The sequence below is a fragment of the Artibeus jamaicensis genome, unplaced genomic scaffold (genome assembly GCF_021234435.1).
Source record: "Artibeus jamaicensis isolate MK-2021 breed Jamaican fruit bat unplaced genomic scaffold, CSHL_Jam_final contig_456, whole genome shotgun sequence".
Taxonomy (NCBI): domain Eukaryota; kingdom Metazoa; phylum Chordata; class Mammalia; order Chiroptera; family Phyllostomidae; genus Artibeus; species Artibeus jamaicensis.
Genome location: NW_026521839.1, coordinates 6,398,483 through 6,412,301, shown reverse-complemented (window position 1 = coordinate 6,412,301; position 13,819 = coordinate 6,398,483). Strand labels below are relative to the sequence as shown.

The 13,819-nt window shown below is 34.0% G+C and overlaps 1 protein-coding gene across 9 annotated transcripts in view; it reads left to right on the top strand.

Annotated features, from left to right (window-relative positions):
- Nucleotides 1-11,376, top strand: part of MATR3 (matrin 3) — a 51,905-nt gene extending 40,529 nt beyond the window's left edge. For 8 of the 9 annotated variants that reach the window (XM_037147509.2, XM_037147507.2, XM_037147508.2 and 5 more), the window contains 12 exons: nucleotides 722-763; nucleotides 1,083-1,195; nucleotides 1,438-1,490; nucleotides 2,396-2,521; nucleotides 3,197-3,322; nucleotides 3,478-3,645; nucleotides 4,841-4,972; nucleotides 5,620-5,663; nucleotides 5,757-6,129; nucleotides 7,705-8,071; nucleotides 8,534-8,655; nucleotides 10,942-11,376. In XM_037147509.2, coding sequence (XP_037003404.2) covers nucleotides 722-763; nucleotides 1,083-1,195; nucleotides 1,438-1,490; nucleotides 2,396-2,521; nucleotides 3,197-3,322; nucleotides 3,478-3,645; nucleotides 4,841-4,972; nucleotides 5,620-5,663; nucleotides 5,757-6,129; nucleotides 7,705-8,071; nucleotides 8,534-8,655; nucleotides 10,942-10,992 — 1,717 coding nt within the window. In that variant the 3' untranslated portion in view covers nucleotides 10,993-11,376. The remainder of the gene's footprint in view (nucleotides 1-721; nucleotides 764-1,082; nucleotides 1,196-1,437; nucleotides 1,491-2,395; nucleotides 2,522-3,196; nucleotides 3,323-3,477; nucleotides 3,646-4,840; nucleotides 4,973-5,619; nucleotides 5,664-5,756; nucleotides 6,130-7,704; nucleotides 8,072-8,533; nucleotides 8,656-10,941) is intronic. The other variant, XM_053666473.1, reaches the window with a different exon arrangement.
- The last annotated feature ends 2,443 nt before the right edge of the window (nucleotides 11,377-13,819 follow it).

Below are 13,819 nucleotides of genomic sequence, written 5' to 3'. Positions count from 1 at the left end.
CTTTTTTAATACAAACCAAGAGAATTTTTAAGATAGCTTTTGATACATAGAATATTTTCAACAGCTGTAATACATACTCAAAAAATGCTGAATATACAAAACAGGGAATTTGTTAGCATTTACAAATTAGTTGTTAAGCAAAAGCCTTCAGGGTGTATTTTTTTTTGTTTTGCAATACCTTTGTTTCTGATTTTAAGCTAGAATGAAATTGAATTCCTGAAGAAGCTCCCTACCTAAGCAGCACACACAATATCCATTATCCTGGAATATATACCAGCACGTTTTCATATATACCTAGCTCTTTTGGGGCTGTCCTTTCCATTGTGCTCTTGGTACTTAAAATGGAGAAGAAAACCTGTGGTTGGTCCTTCTTTCTCCATATAGCCCATACTTCCAATTCCTCAGATAATACGTGTCCTACCTAAGACTTAACAAATAACAGAAAACTTTAATTTTAGCATTAACTACCTACATTTTCCAAGCAGTACAGAACAAGGGGCTTTTTTGGTTTGTTTTGTTTTTGTTCATTTGGATTAATTTGAAGTTTTGGAATTTTTCTTTGGGAAATATCTATATATGGCATGTTTAAACTGTAATATTTCTAACACTTAGACTTTCATACAACTTTACTAATAAGTAATCTCTATTTTAAAGGCCAAACAAGGCTACTTTGTGAAAAGGATAGTTTTATTTTAAAGTTAATTTTCTGGTCTTTTTAAAGCTACCCAGAATGGAATCCTGACAATGATACAGGACACACCATGTAAGTTAAAATTTTTAAGCTATTGTTTGTAAAGGAGATCAGTGTAAGGAATTCAGGTTAAACTTTGAAAATATTTTCTGAATTTTTAAAAAAGTAAATATGAGGGGAAACTCACTGTGAATGAAAAAAAAATTTTAAACTATTTTATGTAGTAATTTTTATTTTATTACTTTTAAGATTTTTCCCCTAGTTGCTTCACACACAAATGCCCCCAAAGATTGGAATCATAGTTATACAAGGAGTGTTTTAACAATAAATCTTAATTATTTCTGACAAATGTCTTTGTCATGTTCCTTATATATCGTCTTCACATTACTAGGGGTGACCCATTCATGTTGCAGCAATCTACAAACCCAGCACCAGGAATTTTGGGGCCTCCACCTCCCTCATTTCACCTTGGGGGACCAGCAGTTGGACCAAGAGGAAATTTGGGTGATTATAAAATTTATGTTGTTGTTCCCTAAGAGCTTTACTGTAGAAATAAATGGTGGTTATGGGCAAAAGAAGGATCATTAAACTGTTACTCAGAAATAACATTGCACAAAAAGACATGATACTCATGATATTTGTAATATCCTTTCAGTGTTTGAAAGTAGTTTTTCTATTGAAATCACCTGTTAGAGCAAGTATGTTTATTACAAGACTGAAAAAGGTAATTTTTTTTCCCCATAAAGGTGCTGGAAATGGGAACCTGCAAGGACCAAGGCACATGCAAAAAGGCAGAGTGGTCAGTAACACAGCTCTTGATTTTACTCTATTTGCTGTGATCACTGTATTTAGGAGTGATTTGACTTAAACCTTGCTGATTGAATCTATGTCATAGTCCTTACTATCAGAAAACTACTATAGTTTGAAGCCATTGGGCTTTTCTAGGACTTTGATGAGAGTTAAAACTTTCTTTTTTTTTTTTTTTTTTTTAATTTAAATTTATTTAATCTTTAGAAGGGAAAGAAAGGAGAGGCGAGAAATATCAATGGATGGTTGCTTCTGGTGCATCCCTTGCTGGGAACTGACCTGCAACCCAGGCATGTGCCCTGATGGGGAATAGAACTGCGATTGTCTGGTTCGCAGGCCCGCACTCAATCCACTGAGCTATGCCAGCCAGGGCTAAAACTTTCTTTTTTTAAAGATTGTACTTATTTTTAGATAGGGGAAGGGAGAAAACATCAATGTATGGTTGTGTTTCGTGCTCCCTTCTAGGGACCTGGCCTGCAACCCAGGCGTGTGCCCCCTAGACCAGTAATCAAACTGGTGACCCTCTGGTTCGCAGGCCAACACTCAATCCACTGAGCCATACCAACCAGAGCATAAAACTTGATTATACTTGCAGTTGAGAGATCCCACCTTGATTCAGGGTCTTAAGAACTTTGCTATCCAGTAGTGTTCACAGTATTTAATTTAAAAATCAGTGTAGAGACTGCTTTCTGAAATAATGAGATCTACGTTACCCCACTGACATTTGATTTTCTGTCCAGTTTTTCAATTCTCTAGAATGTTATATGAGTTGTCATTTTAAATAATCTATTCTAGTTAACATTAGACTAGACTTACTAAATTTGTAACACATAACTTGTCTCATTGCTTTTAAAGGGTTTTGTTGGCTTGATTTTTTTTTCCCCCTCTAATGCGTAGGAAACTAGCCGAGTTGTTCACATCATGGATTTTCAGCGAGGGAAAAACTTAAGATACCAATTACTACAGCTGGTGGAACCATTTGGAGTCATTTCAAATCATCTCATTTTAAATAAAATTAATGAGGTATGAGTTGAAATAAATGTAATATATATTCATCACTAATATATTTCCTAAACAGATTACATGGGTTTTGTATTAATAAAAGAACTCAGTGTGAACAAATGCAAGGAAAAATAACTTAATGTAACCTTAAATTATTCACATGGAATGAAGTAGAGGAAAAAAGCAGTGAAGTGTGTTGATACTGTGTTAAATAGGCTCTTTAAGTTAAATGACATAAAATGAAGCCATTTTTACCAAGAGCTAATTAGTATAGACAAGAGTTAAGTTCCTGTAGCATCTCAACAATGTTACAATGAAGCAATATTCAAGAACCTGTTGAAATATTAAGTTCTAGTACTAATCAATAATTAGTGAGTTTATAAATTGTGTTCCTTAAGCTGTAAATTGTCATTATTAAACTACTATAAGTTCTGTAAAAGGACGATTCTTTGGAAAGCCATTTCAAACTTTTACCAAAATTGTGCTAAATTGTATGTCAAGTCCAGTAGGCATAAGTGATAGTTTTAGTAGAATGAATAAAATCTGAGGTGGCCTTTAATAAAATACCAAGTCAGCAATGTTGGTATTTCTTATTTTAGATTCTTGAAAGTATTATTTAATGGTTAAATGTCTGTGGAAAGACTTTGAACAATAATTGTTTGAAATAGTTTTGTGTCTGGGTGTTTACAATTTCAGGCATTTATTGAAATGGCAACCACAGAAGATGCTCAGGCTGCAGTGGATTATTATACAACAACACCAGCATTAGTGTTCGGCAAGCCAGTGAGAGTTCATTTATCCCAGAAGTACAAAAGAATAAAGGTAATTTGTATTGCCAGTCATGTATTAATATCATTTTAATAATTAGCTGCTTTAAATTACTGCTAATAACTAGGATAATATTAAGTATTAGCTAACAGTTACTGCATCCATACCAACATTTGACATTACCTTTTTTCCTGTTTATTAAATTAAAGAAACCTGAAGGGAAGCCAGACCAGAAGTTTGATCAAAAGCAAGAGCTTGGACGTGTGATACATCTCAGCAACTTACCTCATTCTGGCTATTCTGACAGTGCTGTCCTTAAGCTTGCTGAGCCTTATGGGAAGATAAAGAATTATATACTGATGAGAATGAAAAGTCAGGTAATACTCTGTGTAGAGATTTTAAAAAACATTTATTTCTTAAATTTTTTTATATAGCCTCATTTTTAATAAAGCAAGGAGAAATAATTTTCTTTATCATCTCATAAAGATGGTAAATTTCCTTTTCCAAACAATGATAAATGATTTTATTTATTTTTAGAGAGCGAAACATCAGTGTGGAATTGCCTCTCAAGCGTTCCCTACTGGGGATCTGGTCTAAAATCCAGGCATGTGCCCTGACCCAGGAATGAATAGAGCGAACTACCCTTTGGTTTGCAGTCTGGCATCTAATCCACTTAGCCACCCTCCCACCCCCCCACACGCACACACATTGTGCTAGAAGCTAAGAGTAAAGCATTGAATAAATACCAAAGAGTATAGTGGAAAGTAAAGCTCTCTTGTTCAGCCTAGTAACTTTATTTGTTTCCACGGTTTGCTTCCAAAAATCTGTGTGTGTGTATAGATGGTTCTTTATCTCTCTCTCCCTGTGTCTGTCTGTCTCTCTCTCTTTTTCTGTTTCTCAATTTTATTTATTTATTCTCTGAGAGGGAGGGAGTAAGAAAGAGTAGTGTAGGGGGCATCGTTTGGTTGCCTCTTGTAGGTATCCTGACCAGGACTAAATTCACAACCCAGGAATGAGCCCTGGCTGGGAATAAAACAGACAAACTTTTGCTTTGCAGGATCATGTCTAGACAGATGAGCCACACTGGTCAGGACAGATGCTTGTGCATGTTCTTGCTCTCACGCGTGCGCTCTCTTTTTTTTTACTTCAACCGGGATTATACTGTTGTTTTCCACATTGCACATGATTTTTTAAAAAATTTGGTTTGCTCATTTGTTTGTTCAGCTGATACTTACTGGTGCACCATCTGATACTTACTTTCCTTAACAATGTTCTGAGGTTATATCCTTTCAGACATTTTTATTAATTTTTTGTTTTTTATTACAGTATTTTAAGTAATATGTTCTAAGCTTATCAATTTAATTGCTTTTTGCAAAAAGCCTTCAAATACATGGTTTAATATTTGCTCTACTTTATAAATCTAAGTTGTCCTTATTTTATTGGGTGACTTTTAACTCTTACCAATGGCGGTGCTAAAGATAAAAATTTCCCAACAAGTGGATGGGAAGAATAATAAGCACTAGAGTTCTACACAATTCCTTGAGAAATAATGTTCTTTCTTATTTTTTTAAGGCCTTTATTGAGATGGAGACCAGAGAAGATGCTATGGCAATGGTCGACCACTGTTTGAAAAAGGCCCTTTGGTTTCAAGGGAGATGTGTGAAAGTTGACCTTTCTGAAAAATATAAAAAATTGGTACTGAGGGTATGTAGTTCTTGGTTTGTAATTATTAAGAATATAGGGTTTGGTTATTGAAAGAGCTACCTCTTCTCCTTTTTCAGTATTCTTCAGTAGCAAAAGGTTTTATTTGTTTTTTTGTGGTTTTTGTTTGTTTGTTTTAGATTTATTTATTTATTTATCTTTAGAGGGGAAGGGAAGGAGAGAGGGAGAGAAACATCAATATATGGTTGCCTTTCGTATGTCCCCTGCTGGGAACTGGCCTGTAGGGAACCGGCCTGCAACCCAGTGCATGTGCCCTGACTGGGAATTGAACCATGATTGTCTGGTTCACAGGCCCTCGCTCAATCCACTGAGCTACACCAGCCAGGGCACAAGTTTTATCTAGTGTTCTATAAAAGCACTTTTATTATTTTTACCTATTTATTGTATTTTAGATATTATTTGAATATTTCTGCTACCAAGATATTTTATTATCTACTGCTTTATTGAAATGTTATTTGTAATGAACTGCTGACTGTAGGTAGCTTAAATTCTTGGGTATATTTATAGGAATTGAATAAGCTTGATTATATGATGGATGGCTATCAATTAGTTAATGAGATATAATTATCTATTCTGCAAATGAACATTTTAATTTATTAACTTAACTAATGCAATATTTTGTCTTTTAGATTCCTAACAGAGGCATCGACTTACTGAAAAAAGATAAATCTCGGTAATTTCATTGTGTTTCTGTATGTAAATAGTACTGTATTAAACTTTTGTTTTCCAACTCAGAATTAATTGAGATGTACCTTCTTGATTTCAGAAAAAGGTCTTACTCTCCAGACGGCAAAGAATCTCCAAGTGATAAGAAATCCAAAACTGATGGTTCCCAGAAGACTGAAAATACAACTGAAGGTAAAGAACAAGAAGAGAAATCAGGTGAAGATGGTGAAAAAGACACAAAAGATGACCAGGCAGAACAAGAACCTAGTATGCTTCTTGAATCTGAAGATGAGCTACTTGTGGATGAAGATGAAGCAGCAGCACTGCTAGAAAGTGGCAGTTCAGTGGGAGATGAGACAGATCTTGCTAATTTAGGTGATGTGACTTCTGATGGGAAAAAGGAACCTTCGGACAAAGCTGTGAAAAAAGATGGAAGTGTGAGTGCTTCGGCTGCAAAGAAAAAGCTTAAAAAGGTAAAGAAGATTGTACATTGACCTGTTCTAACAGAAAACTAGATCAGTGTTTCAAATTATTTACCCTGGTAGGATCAGATTAAAGAGAATTAGTCATTTATGTTAGAAAAAAATCAGATATGAACAATAATACAAGCATTTAAGTCTAAACTCTGCAATAAGTAGATTAAATGGTACCTCTTATAGTTGCCTAAAAATGCCAACTCACAAAGAGAACTTTTTAGTAATGGAGACTTTTACTCTATTATAGTAGTAGTATGTAAGTACTTACCGGCAGCTATATAGTTCACGCTGTTTGTTTTTTTTTTTAAATGGGGTGTGAGTTTGCACTAAGTTAACTAACCAAAGATACTTCAAACATTTTTCCACTCATCTAAAAATTGTCGAAGACTTTATATTTGAGAAACATGAGCTTGATCATATAGTACAAAAACTTTTTTTAAGCAGTCTTTTTTTAATCCTCACCTAGGATATGTTTATTGAATTTAGAGAGATAGAAAGGGAGAACAGGAGAAACATCGATTGCCTCCTGTATGTACCCTGACCTGGGATTGAACCCACCACCTTTTAGTATGCAGGATGATGCTCCAACCAACTGAGCCACCTGTCCAGGGCAGACACTTGAATAACTTATTTTTCTTAGACTAGGTCACAAATAAGAGCATATCAGGTGTGAATATAAAAATATATACATGATGCAAAGAACAGTAAAGACCTATGTTATATTAATGACCTACATTAAGGAATCAAGCATTAAAATGCCTTTGAAGCCCCTTATGTTAAATGGCTCTTGAAATGAGATTTTTGTAATTCTAGTTTATTAGTTTCTTCTAAACAACATTCAACTGTTGTAAAGTTAATTTTTACCTCCAGATTGTCAAGAGCTTGGGATTATTGAGCATTTATTGCATGCTATAAGTTTTTCTAAACTCTTTGTATACGTTAACTTAATCTTAACAGTAACCAAGTGCAATAGATGTCTTTGTTATCCATATCTTATGAATGAGGAAATTGAGGCATGGAGAAGTTTTATAAATAGTAAATTGTCCATCATCATATTGCTTGTAAGTAACCAGGCCAAAATTTAAATCTAGGTGGGTCATGCTCCAGAGCTTGTTTTTTTGTTTGTTTGTTTGTTTGTTTGTTCATTTGTTTGTTTGTTTGTTTTAATCTACTGCAGGGTTTTAGAATGAGTATTCTCTAAACATCAGTGGTATCATAAGATACTGCCTTCCAAAGGACATCATTCAATTATTTATAACTAATCAGGTTATATTTCCTATTAGTATAAAAGTCTCAAAGTGTAGATTATGAATGCCCTTGTTTATTTTGTAAGGCAAGCCTTACAAAGTCTTGTGTGTAAGTCTTTGTGTAAGGCAAGCCTTCAGTTTAGCTTTAGAAAAAGCTAAGTTTTTTATTTTTTAATTTTTTTTAATCATGAATGATTTGTGGGGGAAAGGAAGGTCAGTATTTTGAGAGAATGCCTACAGACAAAGACGCTATCCCTTCAAGTAAAGCAAATGGAAGGGATGCTGCAGGACAATTGCTGCAGAGTAAATTTGTCTTTCTTAACAGCGTCGTTTCCCAGGGAATATGGAAGGTTTTGTCACTCTAGATGAGGTTGGTGATGAGGAAGATTCGGAACTTCAGAAACTTCGTAAATCGGGCATGGCATTTAAATCTGGTGACAAAAATGATGATGGTTTGGTTGAAATTAAGGTGGACAAGATGGAGGAACTTGATCAAGAAAACGAAGCAGCGTTGGAAAATGGAATTAAAAATGAGGAAAATGCAGAACCAGGTGCTGAATCTGCTGAGAATGCTGATGATCCCAACAAAGACGCAAGTGAAAATGCAGATGGCCAAAGTGATGAAAACAAGGAAGACTATACAATCCCAGATGAGTATAGAATTGGACCATATCAGCCCAATGTTCCTGTTGGTGAGATTTAAGGCTTTGTTCTTCCCCTCTCACCCTCCCCAAACTCTTACATGATATTAAAATTGGTCTTACATAAGCTCTGATAACATTTTACGTTTATTTCTGTACAGAACAATTTGTAATTCTTGGTACATTCTCTTTTCTTCCTCAAGTCACCTTATTTTGTATTATCTTTTGTTAACCTTACACGGTATGGACTCTTCTCAAAGCTTTCTGAGAATTTCACCTTGTTTTTGTTTTGTTTACTTGTTATATTTGTGCCTTTCTAAGAGTACTATTAGGTGGAACCTTGAACATCAATTAAATACAACTCACTAATGTCATGTTTTTTGTTGGATTTTTTTTAGCTTAGGTTATATTGGACTTCTCACAAAAAAAATTTTTTTTTTTTTTTTTTTTTTTTTTTTGAGAACACTAATACTCAGTTTACTGAATTTGTAAGAATGTATGTTTGTGTTCTAGGTATAGACTATGTGATACCTAAAACAGGGTTTTACTGTAAGCTGTGTTCACTCTTTTATACAAATGAAGAAGTTGCAAAGAATACTCATTGCAGCAGCCTCCCTCATTATCAGAAATTAAAGGTAAGGCTAAATCTTACTTTGTTAAAACAAACAAATCATACAGGTTTATGGAAAATAAAATGTGTATAGTACCTTCTGTGGACCCAGAGACAACAGTTTTCTGTTTTTATTGACAGGCCTTAAGTAGTTTTAATTAATTCTGGAAACATTTATTCAGATTCTTTTTATAATAACACTGATTCAATGATAATAATTTGTAATTTTTTGACTATGTCATAAGTTAAAGTTATTTTTAGTGTTCTCAAGTGGGTACTGGACTATAATTTGTCTAATTTGGAAAATACTGGATGCCAGAAGACCAATAGGCATAATATGAAGCTGAATAATAATTTCAGTTTTATAAAGTGTTATGTGCTGTCATACTTAATGTTTACACAGACTTTAAATTACTATTGAAATAACTATTTATTAATAATGATAGTCTTCAGAAACATACGGCCAATAGATATGAGGCTAATGGGATAAATTAGTAAAGCACAAAAGACTAAAGACATTTCTATGTCAATAATTTAAAATTTGGTAATCTAGTGGCTTCTTTAAGGACTGAGGATTGAAATAGATGATGAGAAAACAACTAAGAAAGAACTGAACTCATAATTGTAGATAATTTGTTCATTTACACTGCTTTATAATATAAAACTACAAAAGTAGTCATGAAACACGTTCTGTGAGTTCACTAGATGGAGATTATGAATTAAGGAAATAATCTAGTTCTTATCTATATTACTTGTTTTAGATATATATTCTTTGGTGTCTTCATGCACCTTATCATCGTGAATATGTAAAAAGAATGATGGTAAGCCCTGGCTGGTATAGCTCAGTGGATTGAGCGTGGGCCTGGGAACCAAGCAACCACGGTTCAGTTCCCAGAAGGGGACACACAAGAGGCAACCATACATTGATATTTCTCTCCCTCTCTCCTTCCTTTCCCCTCTAAAGATAAATAAATAAAATCTTTAAAAAAAAAAAAAAGAATGATGGTTATTTTCATTAGTATTAGTAGAAGCAATTTCATATTTTATCTGACTCGATACTAAGCTTTTCAGTGGCAGAAACTATATGTATTAGAGATGCATAAATGGTCTCTGGGTGCTTGATACTTTAAAAAGAATATCATGCTTTCTGATATTTTCTAGATATACTTTAGGAGGTGGCTCTTATTTCCTGTTTTAAAAGAGCTTTGTAGACTTTATTCAAGAATTATTAAGTAATATCTTGCTAATAAATTATTTGATACTTTACTAACAGCCTTATTTTTACCTTTTTAAAAAACTTTTTAAGGCAAAATGGCTTCTAATTCTTACCAGTTTCTACTAACTGTACAGTTGATGAATTTCGGCCAAAAGTAAAGAAGCTTTTGATGTTTTAGGTTATGTTTTTTGTTTTGTTTTGTTTTTTTGTTTATTTGCTTTTTTTACGATTTTATTTTGAGAGAGAAAGGAAGGGAGGAAGGAAGAAAGAAAGGGAGAGAAACATCAATGTGTGAGAGATAACATTGATCAATTACTTGCCTTTTCACACACCCCCAACTGGGGACCAGGCCTGCATTCCAGGCACTTACCCTTACTGGGAATGCATCCAGTGACCTTTCATTTCGCAGGCCGGCACTCAGTCCACTGAGCCACACCAGCCAGGACAATACTATTTATAGTTTTTGTACTTTCATTAATGTCTTGACCAATCTCTGATGTTGGGACCTCTAGAAATTACAGGTCTAATACGGGGATCTGCAAGCTACACTTTCAGCCTAGCCACCATTTTTTATAAAGTTTTCTTGGGATATAGCTACTACCATTCATTAAGTATTGTTTATGGCCACTTATATTACTATAATGGCAGAATTGAATAGTTGAGACAAAGACCAAGTGGCCCACAAACCTAAAAAATTTACTGCTGACCCTTTAAGAAAATGTTGCCCACTTGGTTTAGTAGGAGAAGCGAGCATTGAATAAATTCATGTCATTTTAACTAATCTATATTCCTGAAGTAGTAGCAATTCTACTTTGTGGCTATGGTCTTATTTTTCTCATCTTTATGTTAGTGTTAATTGCACATTGAAAGAATTGTTTTTCACATTGTACCATTTTTTTTCTTCCCATTCCCCATTGTGTCCTGAACCAGACTAGTTTTATACACTGTAATGGGAATAACTGAGTCTTTAAAATAGTGATAAGATTATAGGCTAAATTATACTCCAATCTCAAAGTTGGATAGACTTTTATTTTGGCATTAATTCATTTGTGTTTTTCTTAAGTGACTCAATCCCTATAATTTTTTTCTTTACAGAAATTTCTGAATAAATTGGCAGAAGAACGCAGACAGAAGAAGGAAACTTAAGATGTGCAAGAAACTTAAAGATTTCAAAGGAAATAATGGTTCTTTGTTTTTAATGTTAACCTTTTTTAAATACAATACTGGTAGTTAGAAGAAAACTATTGTACTCTTTTTGTTTTAGTGGAAAAATAATAGATGTCTGTTCATGTGTTAGGTGTTATAGCAAAAACATACGGTTAAGTTAAGAATTGTTTTTGTTTTATCAGAATGGTAACAGACAAGTACTTTATAGAGACTGACTTCATAATCTACTTAAGACAACTTGCACCACTAAGAAAAAGATACATAGAACTATTCAAAGAAATGAAATTTAGTAGTTCTAAGCTTCAAAGAAATGTCAAAACTTTTGATTCCATTCAATAAAGAACAAAACCAGTTGTATTTTTATTACTTTCATCTGAAACATTCCACATTTCAATCTGAGCCTTGCAGACTTTTCATTTTGAGCTTGAAGTTTTTTTTATTGCTTTTCATTTTTGGAGAACTTCATTAACTGAGAGTAGCAATTTAAATACAGGTGCAGTTTTCTTTTAATGTTACACTGTTGTTTAGCTAATAAGAAATATTAAGTAATTGGCTTTAGATTTTGTAATTTTTTTCCCCTAAGTTTCTGCTAGATTTCGTATTCTAGTAGTCAATGTATTTTTGGTGAAATGTAAAAAAATTTCCCATTCTCTTTGACCAGTATTAATTTTTTGAGACCTTATTGCTTGTCACTTGAATCCTGTAGCTATCATACATCTGGTATAAGCAACATATGATTCTTGAAGTGTGTAGACCATCTTTTCATATTTTCAAGATGTAATTTTACACTTAAGCATTTTAAAAAGTTTGGCTATAATCTAGACGCACGCTTCTAATCCATATACCTGCACATGTGACCTTTGTGAACAGAAATTTGCATGTATAATCTGTGTTTACTTGTAACTTTCTGGTTATATACTGCTTATATCTGTGGATTCAAGTTTCTGAAGTGAATACAATAAAAACTTAGGTCATGTTCATTGGTTATACATGTTTGGAATGTTAACCAATATATTTGTCACTTGTGGTTTTTATTCACTGCTACACTTTTTTGCATGCTTTAACAAATTATTACATTTTTAATCTAGAGTGTTCTAAAGCGTGCTACTAAAGATCTGAGTTTTAAAGTTTGGGGTGCTGGTGGATTTCTTGTTCCTGTTATTTAACAAAATGAGGCTGTTCATGGTTTTGTAAAACCTTGGGAGTTAAATTCTAAGGATGAAGAAATAGCAAACACTGAAGTTTAGACATGTTTCAGTATTTAATAGAAAGATTAGAAATAACATGGAATAATTTACACCAAAAACTAAGAGATAGTTGCAACAGCCTTTTTAATATATGTTGGGTTTCTTGGTATAACATCTGTGTACAATTTTTTTTAATCTTACTCATTTTTAGAGAGGAAGGGAGAGAAACGTCGGGGTGAGAGAGAAACATTGTTTGCCCTACAAGCCCCAGTGGGGCACCGAATTCACAACCCAGGCTTGTGCCCTCACCAGAAATCAAACCAGTGACCTTTCAGTGCACGGGCCAACACTTGACTGACTCAGCCACACCCAGCCACGGCTATAGGAATTCTTTTTGAAATGTCGAAGTGTATTAAAGGAAATGTTAAATGGTTGTATAAAATTTTAAGGTCTACCTCTGAAGGTTTTAGGTGATAATTTTTAAATGTAACATGCACAAAAAATCCTTGCCAGTTTACTTCTGCAGTTTAATTTTCGTCTTTACTAATTACCTACTTTAGTTCAATTTCAACTAACAGCAACAACACAGAGCTTTATGTGTACAGTGGCATTCCTAATTGTTTCTTGTCTGTGATAGCTTTTTTCTCATAGGTCCTACTTGTCAAAGTACCAAGTTATAGAAAATGTTTAATATCTGCATTTGAGGGCATTTAAAAAGCAGAAAGTCTCAAACTGCTAGTGATAAATAAAACCGTAACAACTATTTCCCAGATTATGGCAAACCTTTAATTGGTAGGAATGTTTCTACTTAACCCTACTGTAAAGTTTTTATTATTTTTTTTTATTAAAGATTTTATTTATTTTTAGAGAGGGTAAGGGAGAGAGAAAAAAGGAGACAAACCTTGATGTGAAAGAGAATATGGATCAGTTGCCTCTCACACATCCCCAAGGTGGGGACCTAGCCTGCAACTGGGAATCAAACTGATGACCTTTCACTTCACATCCAGGGCTGCTGTAGAGTTTAAGAATGTTTTCCACCTCCATTTTAGCCTTTTGTTTAATCTTAATCCTGTTGAGGGAAGTTTAGAAACACCTATTAGGTATTATGGAAAGTATTAAGGTTGTGAAGCATAAGCGAGCACATAGTTTTTACCTGGCTTTGTTCAGGATGGATTTTCAGTGTCTCGAAACAGTAAAATAAACAGGCTCATGGTGTGAGGTAGAGATCTGCTGGCACACAGCAAAACATTCTTTAAAAATCAGATTAGTTTAAAAATGGTGGTGTCGATTGGCTATTTAAGATGATTTATAGTAGTGCTCAAAGCAGCTCTGTATTCCTTAAAATAGGACTTAGCATAGCTCAGAGTTCAGATGTTGAATGGTAATAAGTTTGAGACTGTAGTGCCTGAGACTGTAGTTCCAAGAAAAGGAACCCGACCTTTTGTTGAGCTGGGGTTAAAGTGTGCCTTCACTTTGATTCCTTTCCTATGAACAACAAGGGTAAGGCTGAGATATTGTTCCTTTATACTAGTGGTTCTCAAATGTTAGCAAGTGTCAAAATTACACGGAGGCTCCTTTGAAACGTTGGGCCCTGCATGTAGAATTTCTGGTGCGTTAGG